At 37.1% G+C, this 26,175-nt stretch overlaps 1 protein-coding gene across 1 annotated transcript; it reads right to left on the bottom strand.

The window, feature by feature from the left end:
• Positions 1–202: 202 nt before the first annotated feature.
• lhx4 (LIM homeobox 4) lies at positions 203–14,042 on the bottom strand. The gene is made up of 6 exons (XM_053503428.1): positions 13,763–14,042; positions 8,888–9,059; positions 6,383–6,585; positions 5,251–5,405; positions 3,527–3,698; positions 203–2,386 (listed from the first exon to the last, which is right to left on the bottom strand). Exons 1-6 carry the CDS (start codon positions 13,878–13,880, stop codon positions 2,067–2,069), a joined length of 1,140 nt encoding a protein of 379 aa, XP_053359403.1. The 5' UTR covers positions 13,881–14,042; the 3' UTR covers positions 203–2,066.
• Positions 14,043–26,175: the final 12,133 nt, after the last annotated feature.

Here is a 26,175-nt window from a genome sequence, read left to right as displayed (position 1 = left end):
CTACAGTTAGAGTGTGTGTAGATGTAGTGTGGGTCTACAGTCAGAGTGTGTGTAGATGTAGTGTGGGTCTACAGTTAGAGTGTGTGTAGATGTAGTGTGGGTCTACAGTTAGAGTGTGTGTAGATGTAGTGTGGGTCTACAGTTAGAGTGTGTGTAGTTGTTGGCTTTAAACACAAATGATGTAACAGTGATTTGTTCAAATGATCCAGCTTTATTTGCGCGTATAGATTCGACTGCACATATCAGACCGTTTGTACAGAAGGCATGAAGTTTTCATACACACATGACAGTACTTAGTGTTTGGGAAAAACAAGACGCTCAACCATTTTCTTAAACTGTACAAAATTTACAACGTGTTTAAGAGGCTGCAGAGCAAAATCATTTTGTTTCATTTTTGTTTCTTTCGGGATCAGTTTGCTAGCTGAATTAATTCATATTAATAATATTTTATCCAAAAATATAGACACATGTTCTCAAATAAATATGGATTTTCTTGAGAATATTTTTATATTAATGTCTGAATGAGCCAAATTTCTTTCTATCTGTCTAAATATCATGTTTTTGTGGTAAAAACTTTTTTCAATTCTTCAGATATTTCACAAGTCACATGATAAAGTTGTTTCATGCCGCTCCATCCGGATGGTGAAGTTACTACTTTAAATGAAATATTTCTTTTAATTTATTCATAATTATTCTACAAATAAATAAATACAACACTGTTGAATGGTTTTGTTCATGAAAATACACTTCCTTCCCCCCACCCCACCCCCATTAAAAACAAAACACCATCAGCGGTCAGGTTTTAAACGGTGCATGGTAGAGTGCACTACCATAAGTTGGTTTAGTTTCTCCACGCGTCCATCGTACTTCACTGGGCTGTGTGTTACAACTGACCGAAAGCATCACTACCGCGAACCTGAAATTAATATCCTGTTAACAATCCGATCTGTAATTTAGATGTTCTGAAAATGTTCTACCACGCTGCAGTGTTTTTAATTGTAGGATAATTAATAGAGTTTCCAAACTGTCGCTGCTGTAATATGAGCGTTTCCTCGGACATTAATGTAACAATAACTGTAGCTTAAGAGGCATAAAAACCTTTCCAGCTCTAGGTAGTGCACTCACACTGTGAAATCTTTCGCCACTGCCGTTGCTCCACTAGAATAAAAACAGTGAACGTATGGAATGTGTTGTGCAGTAATTCCTCTCCTATTGGCATGTGGGCGGAGCTCTAAGCCTGTAGCCAATCAGAAGGCTTAAATGTCACATTGTCATTATTAAGGATCATGCATTGTCCAGTGCTACCGGCTAGCTTGTAGCTTCAGTGCTAACAGCATTCATGCCATATGAGTGAATGTTCCGATACAGTTTTTAACATGTCCTTGTACACTTCCCCCAAAGAGTTTGCACTCGTGGCAACTAACAGGAACACTGAAAACAGTTAGGCACTAAGAAGATCGCTTTACATCCTCAGCTTCTTAACTCGCTAGCATGTCTTTTAGCTAGTGTGCTAAATTCAGGTATCGTCAGATTGCAGCAAAGCCTTCTGGGTAGGTAATTTGTGCTCCTGAAGTCTACAGTGGTGTTGACTTTATTCTTCATCTAACAACACACTTCACTCCAGTTGATAAAGTAACGTAAGACTCAACCAAGGGGAAGTCAGCAAGGGTGCATTAAAAACAGGACGGGAAACAGGACACGCCCGAGTGTGTGACTCTCATCCCTGTAATGATGTGACAACTAGTGTATGCGTATACACTGTTTTCACACACACACACACACACACACACATACACACTTTTATATAACCAAAAACATGTCGATGGAATGATTGATCTGACACTTAAGGAAAAAAATGTTGATAAACACTATCAGGACATATTAAAACCAAAATAGTGTCCTTTCAGTAAAGTGTGCACTTCTTAGTGTCCGTTGCTGGGTTTTTTAATGTCTGGACTTCCTGACCTTTGACCCTAGAACTGCACTAGACTAAAATCACAACGTCTGAAAAAAAAAATTCCAGACTGTCTTTTATTCCTTCTGTCTTTGCCATATGACCTTTAACCTCAGAATTGGGTGTGGTCCATCTCATCCAGCCAGGAGGCGGGGCTTGTGGGGAAGTCTGGGTATCCAGTGCTGCTGCCTGTAGAGAGGTCAGAGGTCACGGCTCTGAGCGGCTGACCTGCCGCTCCTGCCAGTCCCTCCATGCTAAAGGCCACTCCTCCAAGTAGGTGGGCGTGTCCCGGCAGCGAGCTGATGGACGAGGGCGAATAAGGACTCGTCGCCTCTAGCGAGAACCCGCTGTTCATCACGTTGCTGCTGGAAACGTCCCCGACGCTCTCGTACAGGCCGTTAGTGTGACCCAGCTCTGACAGGATCTGATCATCTGAGGGAAACAGGAAGTGACATTAGCGCATATAATTTGAATGACAATTGCAATCGAAGGATTTAGAGACAGGAAATGACATCGTCACACAATTCAAATGAGCATTATAAATATATTATGAGACAGGAAATGACATCATCAGTCCTAAGCAAGTTTATACATTACAGACAAAGTTTACAAATACTTTTAAATATATTTTATTAAAAAGTTAATAAATTTGACACTACTGTAAAAATATAAATATATATATATATATTAATTCAGAAGTTACGACATAAAAGGACGTCTACATACACATGATTTTTATATGCATATTTTAGAAACTTTTAGAAAATCTAATAATAATAATTTTTCTCTCTCACACACTCAAACACACACTTTCCATCTAATTGATCTTGTGCTTTGCTTTCCTTTTTGTCGTCTCAGAAACTTTTATAGGTTTTCCAAAACCGACTTGCAAACATCAAGTTGCAGTAGTCTGTTCCTGCATGCGTTCCTGCAGTGGTGTGTTTATATGTTTGTTTGTTTGTTTGTTTGTTTGTTTGTTACACACATACACACATTTTTGATTCTTTAAAGTGGAGCTTTCACTGAACGAGTCCCTGTAAATCAGCTGTTACTATAGCAACCAAGGGGATTGATGTAAACTTGCACTATTGTCAGAGCTGCTGTGGAAGGAGTCTCCAGTGTCAGTGCTTTGTCACGTTTTCCCAGTTATCTTTAGTTTATGTTTCTTGGTAACTTCTATCTTACATGAGGACCAGCTTTATATTATGTTAACTTCAAGTAAGAGAGAAAAACGATCAGGCAAGTAAGAGAGTGGGAAATTTATTAACCACAGGAGATGGGAGATGATTAGTTATTCTAATTAAGCAGATTGCCCATATTTACATTTATTCCCCAGCAAAAAAGGGAATAACTTATTTTTCTTCATTTTTGTGTGCAAATAAAATCTTTACTGATTATCTAAAAATCCTGAAATAAAAGTAAATAATAAATAATTTATCTTTATTTTTGTGAAATAATAATCCAGAGGTTTTACACACTGCTGCTTCGTGACAGAAAATGTTTTTTTAGAGTAAACTGAAATGATGATAAACGAGTCAGCTGAAAGGTGTGAGGGTGAAGGTGTCTCTGTACCCCTGAAGCTGAGCTCGCTGTCACTGATCCCTCCGTCCTCAGCTGAACTCTCCTTCTCCACCTTCGCTGCTCCTCTGTTCCGCTTAACACTTTTATAAAATTGACCCCATCGATGGCGTCCTGCGTCCTTCTTCAACCGCTTCTCCTTCGCTCGTCTGTTCTGGAACCAGACCTGAGAGAGAAAGAAAGAGAGAGAGAGAGATGTAAGTGGTAGCAGGAGACTGTCCAGGTGTATGTGTGAAAGAAAGGAAAAACAACTAAAAACTAAAAAAAGTCCAAAAATAAATAAAAGGAACATATAAATAGTGAATAAGCAGATTAAACATTCTTATTCGAGGGGGAGAAATAAAGGAAAAGAATAAAAGATTTGAAAGAGATGAGTGAAAATAAGCAAAGTTTATAAATAAGGGGATGAAGACATGAGTGAAGGGGTGAAGGCAGGACTAAAAGAGTAAAGGAGTAAAGGAGTGAAGGTGCGAGTGATAGAGTGAAGGAAGGAGTGATAGAGTGAAGGAGTGAAGGCGTAAGTGATAGAGTAAAAGAGTGAAGGTGCAAGTGATAGAGTGAAGGAAGGAGTGATAGAGTGAAGGAGTGAAGGCAGCTGTGATAGAGTGAAGGAGTGAAGGCATGAGTGATAGAGTGAAGGAGTGAAGGCAGCTGTGATAGAGTGAAGGAGTGAAGGTGCGAGTGATAGATTGAAGAAAGGAGTGATTAAGTGAAGGAGTGAAGGCAGGAGTGATAGAGTGAAGGAGTGAAGGCGTAAGTGATAGAGTAAAAGAGTGAAGGTGCAAGTGATAGAGTGAAGGAAGGAGTGATAGAGTAAAGGAGTGAAGGCAGCTGTGATAAAGTGAAGGAGTGAAGGTGCGAGTGATAGAGTGAAGGAGTGAAGGCAGCTGTGATAGAGTGAAAGAGTGAAGGCAGCTGTGATAGAGTGAAGGAGTGAAGGTGCGAGTGATAGATTGAAGAAAGGAGCGATTGAGTGAAGGAGTGAAGGCAGGAGTGATAGAGTAAAGGCATGAGTGATAGAGTGAAGGAGTGAAGGTGCGAGTGATAGAGTGAAGGAAGGAGTGATAGAGTGAAGGAGTGAAGGCAGCTGTGATAGAGTGAAGGAGTGAAGGCATGAGTGATAGAGTGAAGGAGTGAAGGCAGCTGTGATAGAGTGAAGGAGTGAAGGTGCGAGTGATAGATTGAAGAAAGGAGTGATTGAGTGAAGGAGTGAAGGCAGGAGTGATAGAGTAAAGGCGTGAGTGATAGAGTGAAGAAGTGAAGGTGCGAGTGATAGAGTGAAGGAAGGAGTGATTGAGTGAAGGAGTAAAGACAGGAGTAATATAGTGAAGGAGTGAAGGCATGAGTGATAGAGTGAAGGAAGGAGTGAAAGAGTGAAGATGTGAAGGCAGGACTAAAAGAGTAAAGGAGTGAAGGTGCGATTGATAGAGTAAAGGTGCAAGTGATAGAGTGAAGGAGTGAAGGCAGGAGTGATAGAGTGAAGGCAGGAGTGAAGGAGTGAAGGCAGGAGTGATAGAGTGAAGGCAGGAGTGATAGAGTGAAGGCAGGAGTGAAGGAGTGAAGGCAGGAGTGATAGAGTGAAGGCAGGAGTGATAGAGTGAAGGAGTGAAGGCAGGAGTGATAGAGTGAAGGCAGGAATGATAGAGTGAAGGCAGGAATGATAGAGTGAAGGCAGGAGTGAAGGAGTGAAGGCAGGAGTGATAGAGTGAAGGCAGTACCTGTACTACGCGCATGTCGAGGCCGGTCTCGGAGGACAGCTGCTCTCTGACGTGCCGCGCCGGTTTAGGAGAGTTTTTATACGCACTCTTCAGTGTCTCCAACTGTTTGGCCGTGATGGTGGTGCGAGGCCGCTTCGCTCCCGACTCTGAGTCATCTACGACACACACACACACACACACACACACACACACACACACACACACTTTAGTCACTGTATCTATAAGATCTTATTTAGAAAATGTTTTAAAAATATATACATAATCACATTTTATTGAATATTACTGATTCTACATTTGAAAATAGTCCACAGAGTTAAAGAATAAAATCAAAGTGAGACTTTAAATCTGAATCAGAATCAAAATGAGCAACATAATTAACTGGAATCAAATACAGAATCAAAGTCAAAATGAAACACAAGCGGAATTAGAATCTGAAACAAAATCAAAATGTCAATCAGCTAAATGTAGAATTCGAATCTGATTTATTTCAGCCAGTCCAATATAAAAACAACTAATTATTGTTTGAATTAAAATATCTCTCTGTTCTGATTCCTTCTGTTCTAACCTCAGTGCCGCTTTAAGTGAAGCCTCAATCTCCACCTGATTCCCCAGATTTAAATAAATGAAATGTGTGGTGTCAAGTGTGTGTGTGTGTGTGTGTGTGTGTGTTCCCTCTGAGAGCTCAGGGAGATGTAAATCTCCTCACAGTGGCAGGCTGCTGGAGGTTATTGAGGCACTGCCATAAAACCCCATTGCTTCACTTAACATAATCAATCAGCGCTCTGCGGAAATCTCCATAAACACACACACACACACACACACACACACAGAGCGGATGTCTGGACCCCCTGTGATACATGCCATGATTTCATTTCTACTGTAAATACAAGACGAATGTGAAGATGTGAAAATGAAGCTCCTCCCTCCTGACATCAGAGAAAGCGTTTCATTGGTTAACATCACTCACGTGACTCTATGAAGGTCCCAGAATGTCATATAAATACAGTGTCATCTTTAAATAAATTATTTTCTATAATTTATGGAAGACACATCAGAGTTCAGTCTTCTTATATGAACTCTCACTGGAAGCGGTCGATGTGTGTATTGTTATTGTAAGTCACTCCATCCTCACCGTTCTGTTTTGCGGTTTCGTAGTCGACCTTGCAGACGAGTCGGCCGTCCTCCATCAGGTAAAACTCGTCTCCGGTGGCTAGCTGTCTGCTGCACATCACGCACGAAAAACAGTGCAGGTGATAAACAAAGTCCTGCGCTTTACGCACCACCTGAGAAGGCGGGATGCCCTGCTGACACGATGCACACTTCGTCCCAAAACGCCTGCGGAGATACACACAAACACACCCGGTACCTGTCAGTGCACCTGGGGAAGAAATGAGCATGAAACCACAACGCAGTTCCACAGAGGTTCCTTTATGCAATGCTTTATTTACTGCTTGTTGTTAAATTAACACCTATTTATTTCATTAGTATTACTGATTGCCCTTTAGGGAGCAAAGCGTGTCATTTCATACTGAAACAGCAACACAGGTTCCCCGTGCACTGGGCTGCTCACTGACTCACTATGATACACACTTCACATAAGGGGGGTGAAGAGAGGGGAGGGGCAAATTTAACATTAAACCCCCCTTTTACCCTCTGGGTGAGTTAACAATGTTATCTTCCACTCAGAGTCTCACTGAGACATTTAAGTCTCAAACGTGATTCAGTAAACGGATAAAAGACAAACTTAATTTATTCCCTAATGCCGTAGAGAGAAGAGCAAGAAAGAAAGGAACGGAGGCTAAGAAGGAAAGAGGGGGATAAAAAACAAAAAACAAGGAGACGTGATTATGACTGTGCCCTATTCCTAGCAAAGGCCACACACGCCACGGTGAAAAACATTAAAAACCAGCGGCTGCCTGGAGTGAACTTTATTGCTGTGTTGTGAAGCTGCCGTGCGGTGGAACATGACCATGTTGTGATTAAAAGAGCTGAGATTAAACTGAACACCGCTGACTGATGTTAATACAGCCTCGATGCAATTTGTACCAAAATGTGCAAACCAGACTCTCCAACCCTAACAGGTCCCAGTAGCACAACAAGTGTCTTAGTCGGGTCCAATAGTAAGTATTTCGAAGACGTTGAACACAATTCAATAGGTGAGAAACCAAGGCTTAAGGGGCGTGTCCCAACAGAGAGTTCTGGCAGAGCTGAGATCAAAATCTGCAGTCGTCCATTTTTCAGCCCAGACATTAAACCACTAATCCACTGCTGTCCCATGTATGTTATAGTTGGTCATTTTTAAATATTTTTTTAAGTATTTCCAGTCTTAAGTCTCTAAGAACCCTTCAGTCATCTTGTGAAGACCCTGCACTAGTGACTGCTCCACCAACAACCCCAAAAAACCTGCACTCACTGTCAAGTTCCTCAGAATGTCCTGCTCTGTCTACTTGTGATGGTTTCTCTGAGACACCTGTGTGCTGTTAGTCACTAAAGGAAGATAGATAGCTGTATGGATGGATGGATGGATGGATAGATAGATAGATAGATAGATAGATAGATAGATAGATAGATAGATAGATAGATAGATAGATAGGTAGATGGATGGATAGATAGATAGATAGATAGGTAGATGGATGGATAGATAGGCAGACAGACAGACTTGTTCAAAGTTATGTTGTAGATTGCACACTGTACATTTTAAATAATGTGAGAACTGACCAGAAGTTACTAGTGCAATAAAAATCTAAGAACAAACACTGCAAGATATATAATGACTATAAAAATAAAGCCTATAAATCAAAGATATCCAAGATCAAAGCCTGAAACTACTCTTGATTTATTACCTAAGAACAAATTAGTGGAAAAGAATCTAATTTAGAAAACTAAAGCACACTCTGAAGGTCCTACTACACCAACATCATCTGAGGTTGATGTACATTAATACCTCGAGAACCCTGCTACACCGATGCCTTCTGAGGACCCTGCTACACTGATGTCTTCTTAGGACCCTGCTACACTGATGTCTTCCTAGGACCCTGCCACAGTGATGTCTTCCTAGGACCCTGCCACAGTGATGTCTTTTGAGGACCCTGCTACACTGATGTCTTCCTAGGACCCTGCCACAGTGATGTCTTCCTAGGACCCTGCCACAGTGATGTCTTCTGAGGACCCTGCTACACCGATGCCTTCTGAGGACCCTGCTACACTGATGTCTTCCTAGGACCCTGCCACAGTGATGTCTTCCTAGGACCCTGCCACAGTGATGTCTTCTGAGGACCCTACTAAACAGTTTGAGTTGCATTCTACACAAGTGTTTTCTGAAGATCTGTCTTATTATTAGTACATCCTGTTCCCTCTTGACACATCTTGTACTTGTATTGGTCCTTGATTTGCTTCCCAAGTTAAATTTGTTTTCTGTCCCTATTCCTGGTCGAGTGTTTTCTGTCTCTGTTTTTTGTTCCAAAACCCACTGAAGAACTAAGGTGCTTAAATAAGAGACACTGAATATCCACCTTAGTGATATCAGTTATTACAAAAGGAAAAGACAGTCAGAGCTGGCACCTAGTCATTGACATATATGCGTGTTTTACAAACACAATAAAAATGTTCAAATGAATGAAATGAAATGTATACTTACGTGTAGAAGTGTTCTCTGCAGTAGACGTGTCCCCCTCGGCAGTAACACCTGTCACTCAGAAGCTCATCACACTCTGCACACCTGAGACAGGTAGAGTGCCAGTGCAGATCCTGAACCTTACACACAAACTTATCCAGGATACGCTGGTTACATCCCGCACACTCCGGGACCTCTGTGCACACACACACACACACACATACACACACACAAAACATATTAACAACTGATTTATATAATAATTTATATATTTATAATATATAAAATAATTATATATTATAAAGAATACTAATAATTATGCTGAGAAATTATTGATTTTAAAAAGTCATACGCAGTACTTAAAATTCAAGTTAGCAAGATCATCATCACCATGATCACCATCATCATCATAATCATCATCACCATCATCGTCATCTTCGGTGTGTGTGTACAGTATGAGTGTGTGTATGTGTGCCTACAAGAAATGTGAGGCAGCGTGTATGGAGATCCAGGTAAAACGAAGATCAGGTGTTGAAAGGCCACCATTCATACAGAAAATAATCAATAATAGAGAATAAAGAGAGGAAAGACGCGCATGCGCATCCTGACACTCATAAAATAATAATTTAATATATAATAAGAGCAAGGGGAAGTGAAATAACTCTGACACCGACACTGATCAATATCTCAGATAGGGGTGAGAGCATGGATATATTTTAAATTGCCCTGAATGAAGGGACACACTGTCACGTGACTCGTTCTATTGGTTTATGACTAAATGTCTTATGTTGGCGTCTCCTGTACAGGGCGCATACCCTGGGTGATATGATGCTTTAAAAATGCTAATTACAAATTAGCAGGCAGGTAAAGGTAAAGTGCAGACATGAGAGAGAAAAAAAATCGATCAATAGTTCAGAATAAAGAGCCAACACCAAATCCCCCCCCACCCCACCCATGCACATACACACACACACACACACATGCAAAGGCAGAATTATAATAAAATATAATGCTTACACTAATCAAAATATTATAAATGCAATACTGAATAAATCAAACCCAATTGCGCAAGCACACAACAAGAGTACAATATTGTTCCTAAAATATACTAATAACTAATTACTTAACGTGTGAAGCGCAGATTAAAGATACAAGGATTGTACATTTTCTAAAAAAAAAAAGTCTAGAACAAGACTGCACGGTGGTATAGTGCTTAGCACTGCACTAGAATTACTTCTTATTCCCGTCTATGTGTGTATGGAGTTTGCATGTTCTCCCCGTGCTTGGTGGGTTTCCTCCGGGTACTCCTGTTTCCTCCCACAGTCCAAAGATATGCAGGTTAGGCTAATTGGTGTTCCCAAATTGCCAGTAGTGTGTGTGTGTGTGTGTGTGTGTGTGTGTGGATGGGCATGTCCAGGGTGTACCCTGCCTCGTGCCCTAAGTCTCCTGGGATAGGCTCCAGGTTAAAGCAGTATAGAAGATGAGTGAGTGAGTGAGTATCTAGAACGTTTTGAGATCATAACACACCAGCACACATGCATTTGTATCTAACATTTTAGGAAACGTGTCTATTAAAAATGTGTATTTCTTCATTTAAATACCAACATTATTCATCAAATTCAATCTGCTTTCCAATCTGCTTATTCCTGCTTTCACTTTCATACACACACACACACACACACACCACGTGTAGTACAGTGTACAGTTAACTCTATAATTTTCATTAGGTTTCATCTGAAATCTGACGATTATTGATCATCTTATTCTTATTTTTGGAATTGACTTTCATTCCAGCTTGTTACTACTGTACCAAACAACCCTTGTGTTAATGCTGGTAAGTCAGGCACTAGACGAAGAGTTGCGCTTTAATCGCCTTATTAATTACCAGATTGCAGTAAAATTGTGCACAAAACCTGTGTCGTGTTTTATTAAGAACATTATTATTAATATGTTATCAAATGCTGTGATATATATGAAACAACTATATTTTCTATATACAGTATATAAATTGTGTTCGTACTAGATTTTCTCCAGCACTTTATATTTAGGAAGAATCATTTACACTGGATTAGATTCAATTGGATGAGGATGGTCAGGTATTGTACAGCTGGTCTATACGTGAGGTTTGGATTTTGGGATAAATGTTAGATGATTAAAATCTATGCTGTTTATTTCTTTATATGATTTTTTTATTATTATTATTTAACTTGCTTCACCATGGAGTTTGATTAATAATTCTGGTCATATTATAGTTAAAGCATAATATGATTAAAAAGATTAAAGTTAGCAGGAAAACTGCGTTACAGTCATGGCTCATCTAACACTAATTAACTTTTACATTTCATTATTGAAAAAATGCATTTGATTATCTTTATCCTCATCATCAATTTTATTATCAGTTATAGATTAAAACAATATATATATTTTAATAAATAAGCAAAGAACTAGTCCGGTATATCATGCTACCGTTTTAATCCCGTCACAAACAGAAAATAAAAACTGATTTATTTTCTATGGGTTGCTTTTCACTTGACCCCATGTGTGCGTGCGTGTGTGGTTTTGTACGTGTGTGAAAATGTCGAAGGCACATTATAAACACACACATATGCATTCTATGTCTTAATATTTTTGTGTTTGTGCGATTTGTTTGTGTGGGTCCATTTTTCTAAAATGAGAGAAATGTGCGTAAGAATGTCCGCTTGTAAAAAAAAAAAAAAAAAAAAACGTCAGTATTCATTATTAGCCTGTTTAACTCTTATCAGGACATGCCCCCTTTACTTTGTATAAAAGTGTCACATTTTCATATAAAATTACTTTTTGTTTGATCAGTTGATTAGTTACCATAGTAACAGTTACCGTAAAGGGGCACCAAACAGTCTCACTGCATGGAGCAGGGCGTGTTTTATTCCTTTTTATCGTGTATTTAAACCTATATCACTTTAAAACTATTTCAGTCATTTTAATAACTCGACCTTGAGGTCACTGGTCATTAATACAGAAGGTTTAATGATCAAATCTCGTGTGCTCCCTGTGGATCAGGGATATATAGTAGGCCTATGTTATATATTTACAGAGGTTCTACACAAATTGGCAAAGAACTTCAATAAAAACATTACAGTACCATGCTGCATTACAATCCTAACCTGTTTTTGTATATATTGTTATTTTTTAGTTAAAATTATATTTTCAATAATTTGATCAGAATGAAAATTGTACTCCTTGGCAATATTTTAGAATTATTGGTTGTCCCTGCGTGAAGTGGTTAACCTGCATCCGTTTAATCTGATCTGAACTTTTTTATTAACTCTGTTAACTGTTTTTTTTTTTTTTACTCGATAGTAGACTGAGTACTGTGATGAAGAGAAGTTCATTATTTCATGATGTGGTGTAGACAAAGTAATGTGATATCAAATGGCAACGCCTTAAAATTCAAAACAAACAAAACAAAACAAAAATAATAATAACTGCACTAAAATGAAAATGAAGTTCAGTTCGAGGTTATTTCACGTTTTTTTGTGGTTATGATGATTTTGCTGCACACACACACAGGGTCATACACGAGTCAGCACACACATTAATTACCCCACATATAGAAGACTTAGGCTGGGGTGAAAATAAAATTGATTTAGATTTTTTTAACGCAGCAATAATCCTAACCATAGTGAATTTAATCTAAACAACGTGACTTGTTTAAACCATGCTGTGGCGTTTCGTTTAGAAATAGATTTTAAATAAACAATATGATGACTATATCGCAATTAAATAAAAACAAGAACTGAAATAAATTCTGAATTAAATCATTGATACGGTATGTGTTTATTTCTCTAAAATCATATCTCATTCGCTTCATCAGCCACGTTTTAACGTCGCATATTTATTGATTATATTTTATTTGTACAAATAAAAAAATTTAAGAAAACATAACCGCGTGCCTCCTGTGCAATGTGTAAATAGGCAGCTCTGAGGATTTTCACTCACATTTATCTCCCTGACTTCTATCTGATTATGGAGAGCAGATGAACTGACCAGTCGAGCAGATGTGAAGATAAAGAGGCAATTTCTTTCATTTAATTTAATAAGCGTTTGGATTTACGGAGCCCCAGACACGTCACTAAACTCAGCTCTAATCTCTCCGTATACAACAGGATTAAAAACGCTTTAATGCGATCGGGTTTGGGGAAAAATGCAAACATCTGCATAAGAAATAAAAAAACATATAGGCTATATACATTTTTTATGTTTTTTTTTTTTTTACTAAAGATTCGATTGCACGAGTTTGTCGTGGCCTAATGATGGAATTTCAAATGTAATTCGTTCTTATAAAACATATCGTGTAGATGATTATATTTGGGTTTTAAAACCCAAGTATGAATTTATTTATTTAGGGGGGAAAGAGATTACGGAGATGTGAATGCAGGTCCGCATAAACACTTTTGCACACATCTGTAAGTGTGATAGATGATCAGAATGTAACATCATCGCAATTTAAAGTAAAACATGCTGTTTTCATCGGGAAATCAAATTTGACAAAAAAAGAAAACAAGTGCATGGGGCGCATTTTATCCCTGCTTATGATCTGCATCATTATATGATATTAATCTCCAGTTATTACTCTGAAGTAGAAATGTAGAAATGTTAAACAGCACGTAAATAATTAAAATATATGTTTAAACTCATAATATAAAGAGATTTAAGATGATCTTTTTCAAAGATAAAACAAAAAGCTAGACGAAATGAAAAGTCGGACCTGATGACCCGTTTATTAAACCTAGCTCCCTCCAGATTATTACACATTTTATATATATATATAAAATCATTATTGCTGCATCATCATCATCATCATTATCATCATCATTATCATGAAACTCAGAGCAGAGTGAAGAGGATGGAGAGGCTTACGCTGCAGTGGGACGAGCATGTCGGGCTTCACGGCGCTCGCGCTGGGTACCACGGCGGCGCTTTGCATCATTTTCATCCGCTCTGATAAAAACACACACACTCCCACTCCCACACACATATACACACATACGCACACTCTGTCCCTCTCACACACACTCACACCCTGCCACACACACACATCCAGGCGCGTATCCGTGCTCGAAGCTCTCAAAAACAAAAAAATCTAAAAATCTAAAAAACAAATAATAAAATAATAATAAAAGGAGTGAGATGTACAGCATGCATCTCTTTTTCCTCCTCCTCCTCTCTTTTTCTTCCTCTGTCTTTATCTTTTGCTCTCTCTCTGCGCGCACACAGGCGCATACGCATACGCGCGCACACGCACACACGCACTGCTTTGATTCATTCACGTTGCAGGGGCGCACAGCTGACCAATCAGAGTGGGATCGGAAGTGACGAAAGTCCCAGTGGAGCCTTCAAGGACTATAAATACAGGCAAAAATCAGCGGAGATTTATCAGCTATCACACATTAACTAACTGCATTAAGTATCAAACGACATTAACTCATCATTATCGTGCACTGTTTTTTTATTTTATTTTATTTAAACGCTTTTAAATCGCCTAAAGAACATATATACAACATAAACTATTTATTATAAGCAAACCCGTATAGGTTTATCATTGCAATCACAGATATACAGTATATCTAATAACATTTAAACACGATTAGAAATAAAATCAAGTAAAACATATAATAATATCACCTTAATATATCATGTTAACATTTTAATGATAACATTTTATTCAATTTAATTTAATAACTAAATCTTCCCAATTTTTTGTTAAACCTTAGCTGTAAAGCTGTGTGCTTTTATTAAAAGTAGACCGAGATGTTTTGTGATTTGTGCTAGAAAAATCAGCATCACTTTACCATCAATAATAATTTGTTCATGTTATATCATTCAGAAAGAGTACATTTCTTACTGTTTATTATATTTAAATGTTGTTATTCAGCCCCAGTTCTTTTTTTATCAGGCTTGTGATTACAGAGTCTCTGATTAACCAATAACCATCAATTTCCAGTCTAAATTATTTTCTCATATAACATTTCTGTGTGATTTTGAATGTATCCGTTTATTTAGCATGTTTAATATTATTATTACCATGTTACCCATACTACTAAACAGGTAAATCACCGGAACTGATCTAAACTAATTATAGAACTGAAGGCATGAAAACATATGACACTACACCGAATTGGGTAAATTGACTTTATTTAATGTTTTATTTTTGCCTTTGACTTGTTTAAAGACATTTATTGGGGGGAAAAATGCAACAAATGTATAACGCAAAAAGACAGCAGTACAACAGTACAACAGTACTATCAACTAGGAGTGCGTGCGTGCGTGTGTGTGTGTGTGTGTCAGTGACAGAGCTCATTTCATCCACTGATGCAAGAGAAAATCCCAGTGGTGCTCCGAGTTCAGGTGAGATGAACTCAAGCTTCACTTCTTATTTCCTTTAAGGAAACCAAGAGGAACATTTCACTGAGATAAAAAAAAATCATCATCATCATCCGCTTCTTGTCCACTTCATCCTTCTTTTAATTGCTCGTGTTTGCTTTGCGTGTGAATAAACACATGATCACGTGAAATTTACATTTATTTATTTTAATACGTTGTCTTTTACATTTAGTGCATGGGTTTATTAGATGTAACTGTCTTATTTTTTATACGCGTAGAGCAAGTAGAACAGCTCGCTTCTTGTTCATAAAAAAAGGTATAAAACTGAATCCGTTTCCTTTATCAGGCAAAACACTTAAAGCTGCAAATACAGGCTACATTAAACCTTTATCTTTCTAGAGGGTCACTATATGCACATGTAAAGATGAAAAATACGCTACACACATGTGTAAATAAACACAAATCCCCCAAAGCCACACTCCAACATCTAGTGGAACATCTCAGAAGAGTGGAGCACATTATAACAGGAAACAGGGGGATAAATCTGCAATAGAACATTCCACACAAAGCTACTCATTATATTGTACCAGCTGGGAGAAGAAAAGAAAAAACACAGGTTACATGTACATATTACAGGTTACAAGTACATGTTTGTCTAAGAAGGATCCGAGTTATTTCAGTAAAAACATTTTTGACAAAACTAATACACATCTTCTTCTGCTGCTTATTATTATTATTATTATTATTATTATTATTATTATTATATGATTAATTAAGATATTATTAACTAAAATATAGTTTAATTGCAGGCGGTAAAAAAAGAAACAATCAAATACGTGATTTTTTAACTTTATTAGTTTATTTGTTTATTTATGCTATTAGGTGGTTGCTATTTCATACAGACTTGTTTCTTTAAATGTATATAAAATGTACTACTACTACTAATAATAATAATAATAATAATAATAAAATAATAATAATGATAATAAGCCTATAGACTAAGGCAGGTGAAAATATGGTCAGTGATCAGAAAACAGCCTAACAACAACAACAACAACAACAATAATAATAATAAGAGGAAGAAGAGGAAGAAGACAGATCAGTGTAAACTCTGTAAACATTATAGCATTAAAATGTATACATTCTTAAATTAAATATAATAGGCTGCATAAATTAAACTAGAGATCTGATGCCTGCCAGATGACCTGTCTGTATCTGATGAGGAAGAGGAGGAGGTGAGAAACTCACCGCGGCGCGACATATTTCATTACACATCACTAACCCCTGAATATTAACCCCTGTCCCCTGTCCCCTGTCCCCTTGTCCCCTGTCCCCTCCACTCACCTCCGCACGCGCCCCACATTTTCATTTAGATGACTGAGATTTCATTACGCTGATGGTCAAGTTCATAGACAATGAACCGTTTTTCCTCCTAACACACACACACACACACACACACACAACATAAGAGCAGAGCAGCAAATCCTTCTAAACCGTTTGTAAAAAGGAGGATCGATTACGTCATCGCGCGATTAACCGCTCCTGTCCTAATGACGTCATTAAAATGCAAAACTTCATTACTTCTAGTTTAATTTACAGTTGTAAAATTTGTTTAAACAAACAAAAACACATCACACACAAATAAAATGATAGACAGTTTGGTCTGATATTATTATTATTATTATTATTATTATTATTATTATTATTACATGAAATAATGGGAGAGAGTAAAAGCAAGAGAGAGAGAGAGAGAGGGGTGTAAGGTACAGACAGGTGACTCGGTGGTGTTACCTGTGTCTCAGGTGAGCCGCAGAACGGAGTCAGATCTTCTTCACCCCATGAACACAGCAGGTTTGTCCATCAGACCGAGAGTGGCGAGACAAAGAGACAAAAACATACATACATAGAGAAAGTGCACCAGAGAGAGACGTCCCTTCTCAGACAGAGAGAGAAGAGAATAATGCTCCTCTTTTCCTCACAAAACAAGAGAAGAGGAAGAGAGTAAACCTCGAGAGAAAATTAAATTGCACTTGGCAGTAAATTCTATTAGGGAGTAGGGAGCGTCTCCTGACAGCTCGTGTCCACTCAGGGGATTAGGGCCAGTGTCTAAAGAAACAAAACCGTCTAAACACACACTGTGACCTGTTAAAGCAACTAAATCAATCGTAGCACAGATAGAAAGACACGGACAGACAGACTACATGGTCAAAAGTATGGTCACCCCTCACCATCACACCCATATGTCATTGTGGACTGTTCTATTCCAGATTTATCCCCCTGTTTCCTGTAATAATGTGCTCCACTCTTCTGAGATGTTCCACTAGATGTTGGAGTGTGGCTTTAGGGATTTGTGTTTATTCACACATTCTACAGGAGCATTACTGAGATCGGGGGCTGATGCCAGGATGTCGAGGAGGCTCCAGTTTTAGCTCATCCCAAAGATGTTGGTTCAATAGGGTTGGGTTAGATGATAGATAGATGGACAGACAGACAGACAGACAGACAGACAGACAGATAGATAGACAGTGCACAGTATAAGACAAGCAGAAGTAAGGGCTGCTGAAACATTGGAGCAGCGTGAGGAGCGGCAGCGAGTTGACCAAACACTCCATTTACATGTGGGCATCAGGATCTGCACACAGACAGAGCTGCGTGTAACCTGTTCAGTCAACTATTATTTATCTATTTTTATATATAAAACAGAAATTCACCATAATCTGCTGCTAACGTCTGGTGTTTGGGCAGCTGGTGTAGCGGGCATCCCTCACCATGTAACAGTTTTTGTTTGTTTGTTTTTTGAGGTTTATCTGTTTATTTTTTTTGCAATTATATAAATAAATATAAAAAGAAACACATCGAAGAGTTGGAAAGGCAGCAGAGTGAAAAGCAGCAGCAGTAAGGTGACCACACACTCCACCCGTGTGTAACGGTGGCACGCAGGCCATTAGGGTCAAGCCATGGTAACCTCTAGTAGCACATTAACACACACCCATTACAAACACACTAACACATACTCATTATAAACACACTAACACACACCAGCACAAACACACTAACACATACTCATTATAAACACACTAACACACACCCATTACAAACACACTAACACATACTCATTATAAACACACTAACACACACCAGCACAAACACACTAACACATACTCATTATAAACACACTAACACACACCCATTACAAACACACTAACACATACTCATTATAAACACACTAACACACACCAGCACAAACACACTAACACATACTCATTATAAACACACTAACACACACCCATTACAAACACACTAACACATACTCATTATAAACACACTAACACACACCAGCACAAACACACTAACACATACTCATTATAAACACACTAACACACACCCATTACAAACACACTAATACATACTCATTATAAACACACTAACACACACCCATTACAAACACACTAACACATACTCATTATAAACACACTAACACACACCAGCACAAACACACTAACACATACTCATTATAAACACACTAACACACACCCATTACAAACACACTAACACATACTCATTATAAACACACTAACACACACCAGCACAAACACACTAACACATACTCATTATAAACACACTAACACATACTCATTATAAACACACTAACACACACCAGCACAAACACACTAACACATACTCATTATAAACACACTAACACATACTCATTATAAACACACTAACACATACTCATTATAAACACACTAACACACACCCATTACAAACACACTAACACATACTCATTATAAACACACTAACACATACTCATTATAAACACACTAACACACACCAGCACAAACACACTAACACATACTCATTATAAACACACTAACACATACTCATTATAAACACACTAACACACAACAGCACAAACACACTAACACATACTCATTATAAACACACTAACACATACTCATTATAAACACACTAACACACAACAGCACAAACACACTAACACATACTCATTATAAACACACTAACACACACCAGCACAAACACACTAACACATACTCATTATAAACACACTAACACACACCAGCACAAACACACTAACACATACTCATTATAAACACACTAACACATACTCATTATAAACACACTAACACATACTCATTATAAACACACTAACACATACTCATTATAAACACACTAACACACAACAGCACAAACACACTAACACATGCTCATTATAAACACACTAACACACAACAGCACAAACACACTAACACTCATTATAAACACACTAACACATACTCATTATAAACACACTAACACATACTCATTATAAACACACTAACACATACTCATTATAAACACACTAACACATACTCATTATAAACACACTAACACACAACAGCACAAACACACTAACACATGCTCATTATAAACACACTAACACACAACAGCACAAACACACTAACACTCATTATAAACACACTAACACATACTCATTATAAACACACTAACACATACTCATTATAAACACACTAACACATGCTCATTATAAACACACTAACACATACTCATTATAAACACACTAACACATACTCATTATAAACACACTAACACATACTCATTATAAACACACTAACACATACTCATTATAAACACACTAACACATACTCATTATAAACACACTAACACATACTCATTATAAACACACTAACACATACTCATTATAAACACACTAACACATACTCATTATAAACACACTAACACATACTCATTATAAACACACTAACACATACTCATTATAAACACACTAACACACACCCATTACAAACACACTAACACATACTCATTATAAACACACTAACACACACCAGCACAAACACACTAACACATACTCATTATAAACACACTAACACATACTCATTATAAACACACTAACACATACTCATTATAAACACACTAACACACACCCATTACAAACACACTAACACATACTCATTATAAACACACTAACACATACTCATTATAAACACACTAACACATACTCATTATAAACACACTAACACATACTCATTATAAACACACTAACACATACTCATTATAAACACACTAACACACAACAGCACAAACACACTAACACATGCTCATTATAAACACACTAACACACAACAGCACAAACACACTAACACTCATTATAAACACACTAACACATACTCATTATAAACACACTAACACATACTCATTATAAACACACTAACACATGCTCATTATAAACACACTAACACATACTCATTATAAACACACTAACACATACTCATTATAAACACACTAACACATACTCATTATAAACACACTAACACACAACAGCACAAACACACTAACACATACTCATTATAAACACACTAACACACACCAGCACAAACACACTAACACATACTCATTATAAACACACTAACACATACTCATTATAAACACACTAACACACAACAGCACAAACACACTAACACATACTCATTATAAACACACTAACACATACTCATTATAAACACACTAACACACACCCATTATAAACACACTAACACATACTCATTATAAACACACTAACACATACTCATTATAAACACACTAACACACAACAGCACAAACACACTAACACATGCTCATTATAAACACACTAACACACAACAGCACAAACACACTAACACTCATTATAAACACACTAACACATACTCATTATAAACACACTAACACATACTCATTATAAACACACTAACACATGCTCATTATAAACACACTAACACATACTCATTATAAACACACTAACACATACTCATTATAAACACACTAACACATACTCATTATAAACACACTAACACATACTCATTATAAACACACTAACACATGCTCATTATAAACACACTAACACATACTCATTATAAACACACTAACACATACTCATTATAAACACACTAACACATACTCATTATAAACACACTAACACACAACAGCACAAACACACTAACACATACTCATTATAAACACACTAACACACACCAGCACAAACACACTAACACATACTCATTATAAACACACTAACACACACCCATTACAAACACACTAACACATACTCATTATAAACACACTAACACACAACAGCACAAACACACTAACACATACTCATTATAAACACACTAACACACACCAGCACAAACACACTAACACATACTCATTATAAACACACTAACACATACTCATTATAAACACACTAACACACAACAGCACAAACACACTAACACATACTCATTATAAACACACTAACACATACTCATTATAAACACACTAACACACAACAGCACAAACACACTAACACATACTCATTATAAACACACTAACACATACTCATTATAAACACACTAACACATACTCATTATAAACACACTAACACATACTCATTATAAACACACTAACACACAACAGCACAAACACACTAACACATACTCATTATAAACACACTAACACATACTCATTATAAACACACTAACACATACTCATTATAAACACACTAACACACACCCATTACAAACACACTAACACATACTCATTATAAACACACTAACACACAACAGCACAAACACACTAACACATACTCATTATAAACACACTAACACACACCAGCACAAACACACTAACACATACTCATTATAAACACACTAACACATACTCATTATAAACACACTAACACACAACAGCACAAACACACTAACACATACTCATTATAAACACACTAACACATACTCATTATAAACACACTAACACACAACAGCACAAACACACTAACACATACTCATTATAAACACACTAACACATACTCATTATAAACACACTAACACATACTCATTATAAACACACTAACACATACTCATTATAAACACACTAACACACAACAGCACAAACACACTAACACATACTCATTATAAACACACTAACACATACTCATTATAAACACACTAACACATACTCATTATAAACACACTAACACACACCCATTACAAACACACTAACACATACTCATTATAAACACACTAACACATACTCATTATAAACACACTAACACATACTCATTATAAACACACTAACACATACTCATTATAAACACACTAACACATACTCATTATAAACACACTAACACACACCAGCACAAACACACTAACACATGCTCATTATAAACACACTAACACACAACAGCACAAACACACTAACACTCATTATAAACACACTAACACATACTCATTATAAACACACTAACACATACTCATTATAAACACACTAACACATGCTCATTATAAACACACTAACACATACTCATTATAAACACACTAACACATACTCATTATAAACACACTAACACACAACAGCACAAACACACTAACACATACTCATTATAAACACACTAACACATACTCATTATAAACACACTAACACATACTCATTATAAACACACTAACACATACTCATTATAAACACACTAACACATACTCATTATAAACACACTAACACATACTCATTATAAACACACTAACACATACTCATTATAAACACACTAACACACAACAGCACAAACACACTAACACATACTCATTATAAACACACTAACACATGATATGAGGGAAGTGTGTTAACTGCCGAGCCTGTATGTGTCTGCATAGGTGTGTGTGTGTGTGTGTGTGTGTAAGAGATCTCTTAGCACTTGGACATGATCACCTCCGAGGAACTCATCTCTCTAACAGCTCAAGCAGCTGCTGAAATTGAGATTTCCTCGTAAAACATAAAGCTCAGGATCAAGCATCCTTCAGCTGAGCGTGTAATCTAGTGCACTTCAAACAGCTCTCATCCGCTTCCTCATCTCCACTTCCAAGTGTGCGAGTGAAGGTTCTCCTCTGAAAGCTGATTGTGTTGTAATAAAGTTCATTAGAAGGGGAGGGGGCTAATCCTGCACTAATCTCACTCAGACCCTGAGGAGAGCGGGATTACTCACCCTCCATAATCCCCATAAAGATATTGAGGTTTAACCTGCACCGAGGAGCAGATGGCGGCGTGCACTAGCCTCCTAAACCCTCAAAAACAAAGTGAGAGACTGCCCGTCTTCATGTTCTCTACAACAACATGACTGTGACAATCTCAGGATTAATACCAGGACACTGCTGAGGTCTGGATTCTGATTGGTCAGAAAGTGTTAATTAACTCTCTTTAACAGCAGCTCTGACAGTAGCGCAGGTTTACAGTATGTTAATGCACTCGTTCTGATACGTTATGATATCCATCGAAACAGCTTATTCACAGTCACACAACTAACTTTATATTTAAATTTGTGTTTTTATTTGTAAGAAAACTGTGTGCAACTAACACAAAATGTCATCTCAGGTCTGGACGAGATGATAGATATACAGTAGCAGCAAATGTAAGAAATTAATTAATTATATATTTTTCTATATTATGAAAATATTCATTCTATATTCTATATTTATTAATAATAAACTAGCATTAGTGTGCGTCATTGATGGTTAACAAGTTTGTAGAAAGAGTTAAAAGGTTAAAATAATCTACTGATCTTTAATGTAATCAGTGATATTATTATTATTATTATTATTATTATTATTATTATTATTATTATTATTATTATTTGAGGTTAAAGCCCACGTACATATCTGTCTGTCTTTCTGTACGGCAGAACTTTCTGTCTAACAAATACGGCCAAATACACGTCAGCCAAATACAATCCCTGTATACTGTACTGTCAAAACTTTCGGTTTGTAATCTGGCACACAGCTGCTCATAACTTACTCAACTTTTAAATTTCATTAACTTACGTTTCAGTAAATTCTGTCTGCCCAGTTTTGTGACAAATCCTGGCTGGACAGACATACAGATATTCAGACAGACAGATTTTTTTTCTGAGACTGGTTTCTGGTCCTCCAATGTATGAAACATAAAAATTCATTGAAAGAGCGAGTTCTGACCGATGTACAGAGAAAAACCTTCCCTTTATTTAAAGAGATAAGAGTATTTAAGCAATGCCACTTTTTTCCTTGATATTTTTATTTCTTCAACTTTAACTGGTTAACTTTTTGGTACCTACAAATTATCATGCTAACTGCAAACTGAAGTGCCAGCCACACAAAGAGGTGAGAAATTACTGAGTATAGCTACCAGACAGAGAGAGAGAGAGAGAGAGAGAGAGAGAGAGAGAGAATCCAGTGTATGCTTCAGTAGTCATCTTTTTAATTTCAATTTAATTCTCCAAAAATATTTAAATGAATGTATATTAATTAAAATCAGCGTACGGATCGTTAATGATGTAGAGACAGAAATTAAAATAAAGGTTTCCCCCTAGAACGAACGCTTTAATGATTTACAACCATTTAGATAGAAAGGAACTTTGTGTGTGTGTGTGTGTGTGTATATGTGTGTGTGTGTGTGTGTTTGTGTTGTGTGTGTGTGAAGGTGATTAAAATATTCATATTGCTTCTACTGAGGCAGAATGTTTTAGTTTAGTGGTTTATTTGTTACAGATTCATTCAGAATGAAATCGATTTTATTATATATATTTTCCCCATGACTCGGTTGCTGGTTCACCTTTGGACCTTCCTTAGAGCACTTTTGATATGTCCTGATCACTGCAAGGCGAAAACATCCCACAAGAGGAGGTGCAGTTTAAGACACACTGACCCAGTCGTCTAGATGTCACAATCTGGCCCTGGTCACATTTACTCCATTTACTCAGATCCTCATGCTTGTCCTTGCTAGAAAATTGGGGGGGGGGGGGGGGGTGTTTATTAAGTTTAATATTTCTTCTATTCCATATTTCTTCTTATTATTATTCTTATTATTTAATATGTGATAGTTATTATCCCTACTATTATTTTTAACATATTATAATCATTATTGGTTATTTCATAAAAGATATTAAATAAATGAGTGATGCTGTACAAACAAACAAACATTATTGTTATTATTAAAAATCACTTGAAATAATGTGTTTCTCAATACCAGACAATCACATGTACGGTATGAGTATGAGTCTTATTGTGTGTGTGTGTGTGTGTGTGTGTGTGTGTGTGTGTGTGTGTGTGTGTGTGTGTGTATGAGTGTGTGGTCTGAAGCATGATCAATAGGCTGGTGTCCCAGCAGGGTAGTGGGATTGAGGTTGTTATAAAGATAATAGATGAGGCTGGCAGACGGAACGCCCCCTTTGCACACACACACACACACACACACACACTACTGCTCTCTCCCCCACACCGCACTATGCGCCACTCTGGTGTTCTTGTGTAAATGACTGCACACACACTCTGCATACTGCATTTCCCATAAGTCATATATCACTCAGTCGAAAGAGCCCACACACACACACACACACACACACACACAGTAGCTGAGTATAAACACAATATAACTTATATTGTGGGTTATATTTATAAAATATTTGATAAACTGTAAAGAATAAATAAACTCTGTAAGTCTTTGCTGGAGTTTTTTTTAATGTTTATAATATTTTAATATTCAGAAGCAAATCTACATAAAGTTTCAGGTTTTACATTTTGTCCTTAAATCTATAGACACAACTAACCCTGATGTCAGCTTTTTTAGGATTCTTTTTTGCACAACAGAGCAAAAAAAAAGAAAAAAAGACGAAGCCGTAGTGGGATGAAGGCCCTAACCCGAGAGGCTGTGAGGCGTTCACAAAACACTGATTATATTTTATCTCAGAATTTGTTATTAAAACTTTGTATATGATTTATTAAAATTTTTCAGATAAGCTAGTTTAGCTAGTTCAATACCTAGCTAGCCACAGTATCTTGGTCTAGGTTAGCTAGCTAGCTCGCAACCTAGGTGATTAAATTTTATAGATGTTTATTAAATGTTTATAGATGAAAATCTAAAGTTCATCCTGATTG

This window comes from Clarias gariepinus, chromosome 9 (genome assembly GCF_024256425.1).
Source record: "Clarias gariepinus isolate MV-2021 ecotype Netherlands chromosome 9, CGAR_prim_01v2, whole genome shotgun sequence".
Taxonomy (NCBI): domain Eukaryota; kingdom Metazoa; phylum Chordata; class Actinopteri; order Siluriformes; family Clariidae; genus Clarias; species Clarias gariepinus.
This window is presented reverse-complemented; position numbering and strand designations above follow the sequence as displayed.

Coding starts and splice junctions, on each gene's coding strand:
- lhx4 (XM_053503428.1), bottom strand. CDS start 13,880: ATGTGTGTGGGAGTGGGAGTGTGTGTGTTTTTATCAGAGCGGATGAAA. Junction 6,586..8,887: donor TGCAGAGAACACTTCTACAC/GTAAGTATACAT, acceptor GTATCTCCGCAG/GCGTTTTGGGACGAAGTGTG. Junction 2,387..3,526: donor CAGCGAGCTCAGCTTCAGGG/GTACAGAGACAC, acceptor TGTTTCCCTCAG/ATGATCAGATCCTGTCAGAG.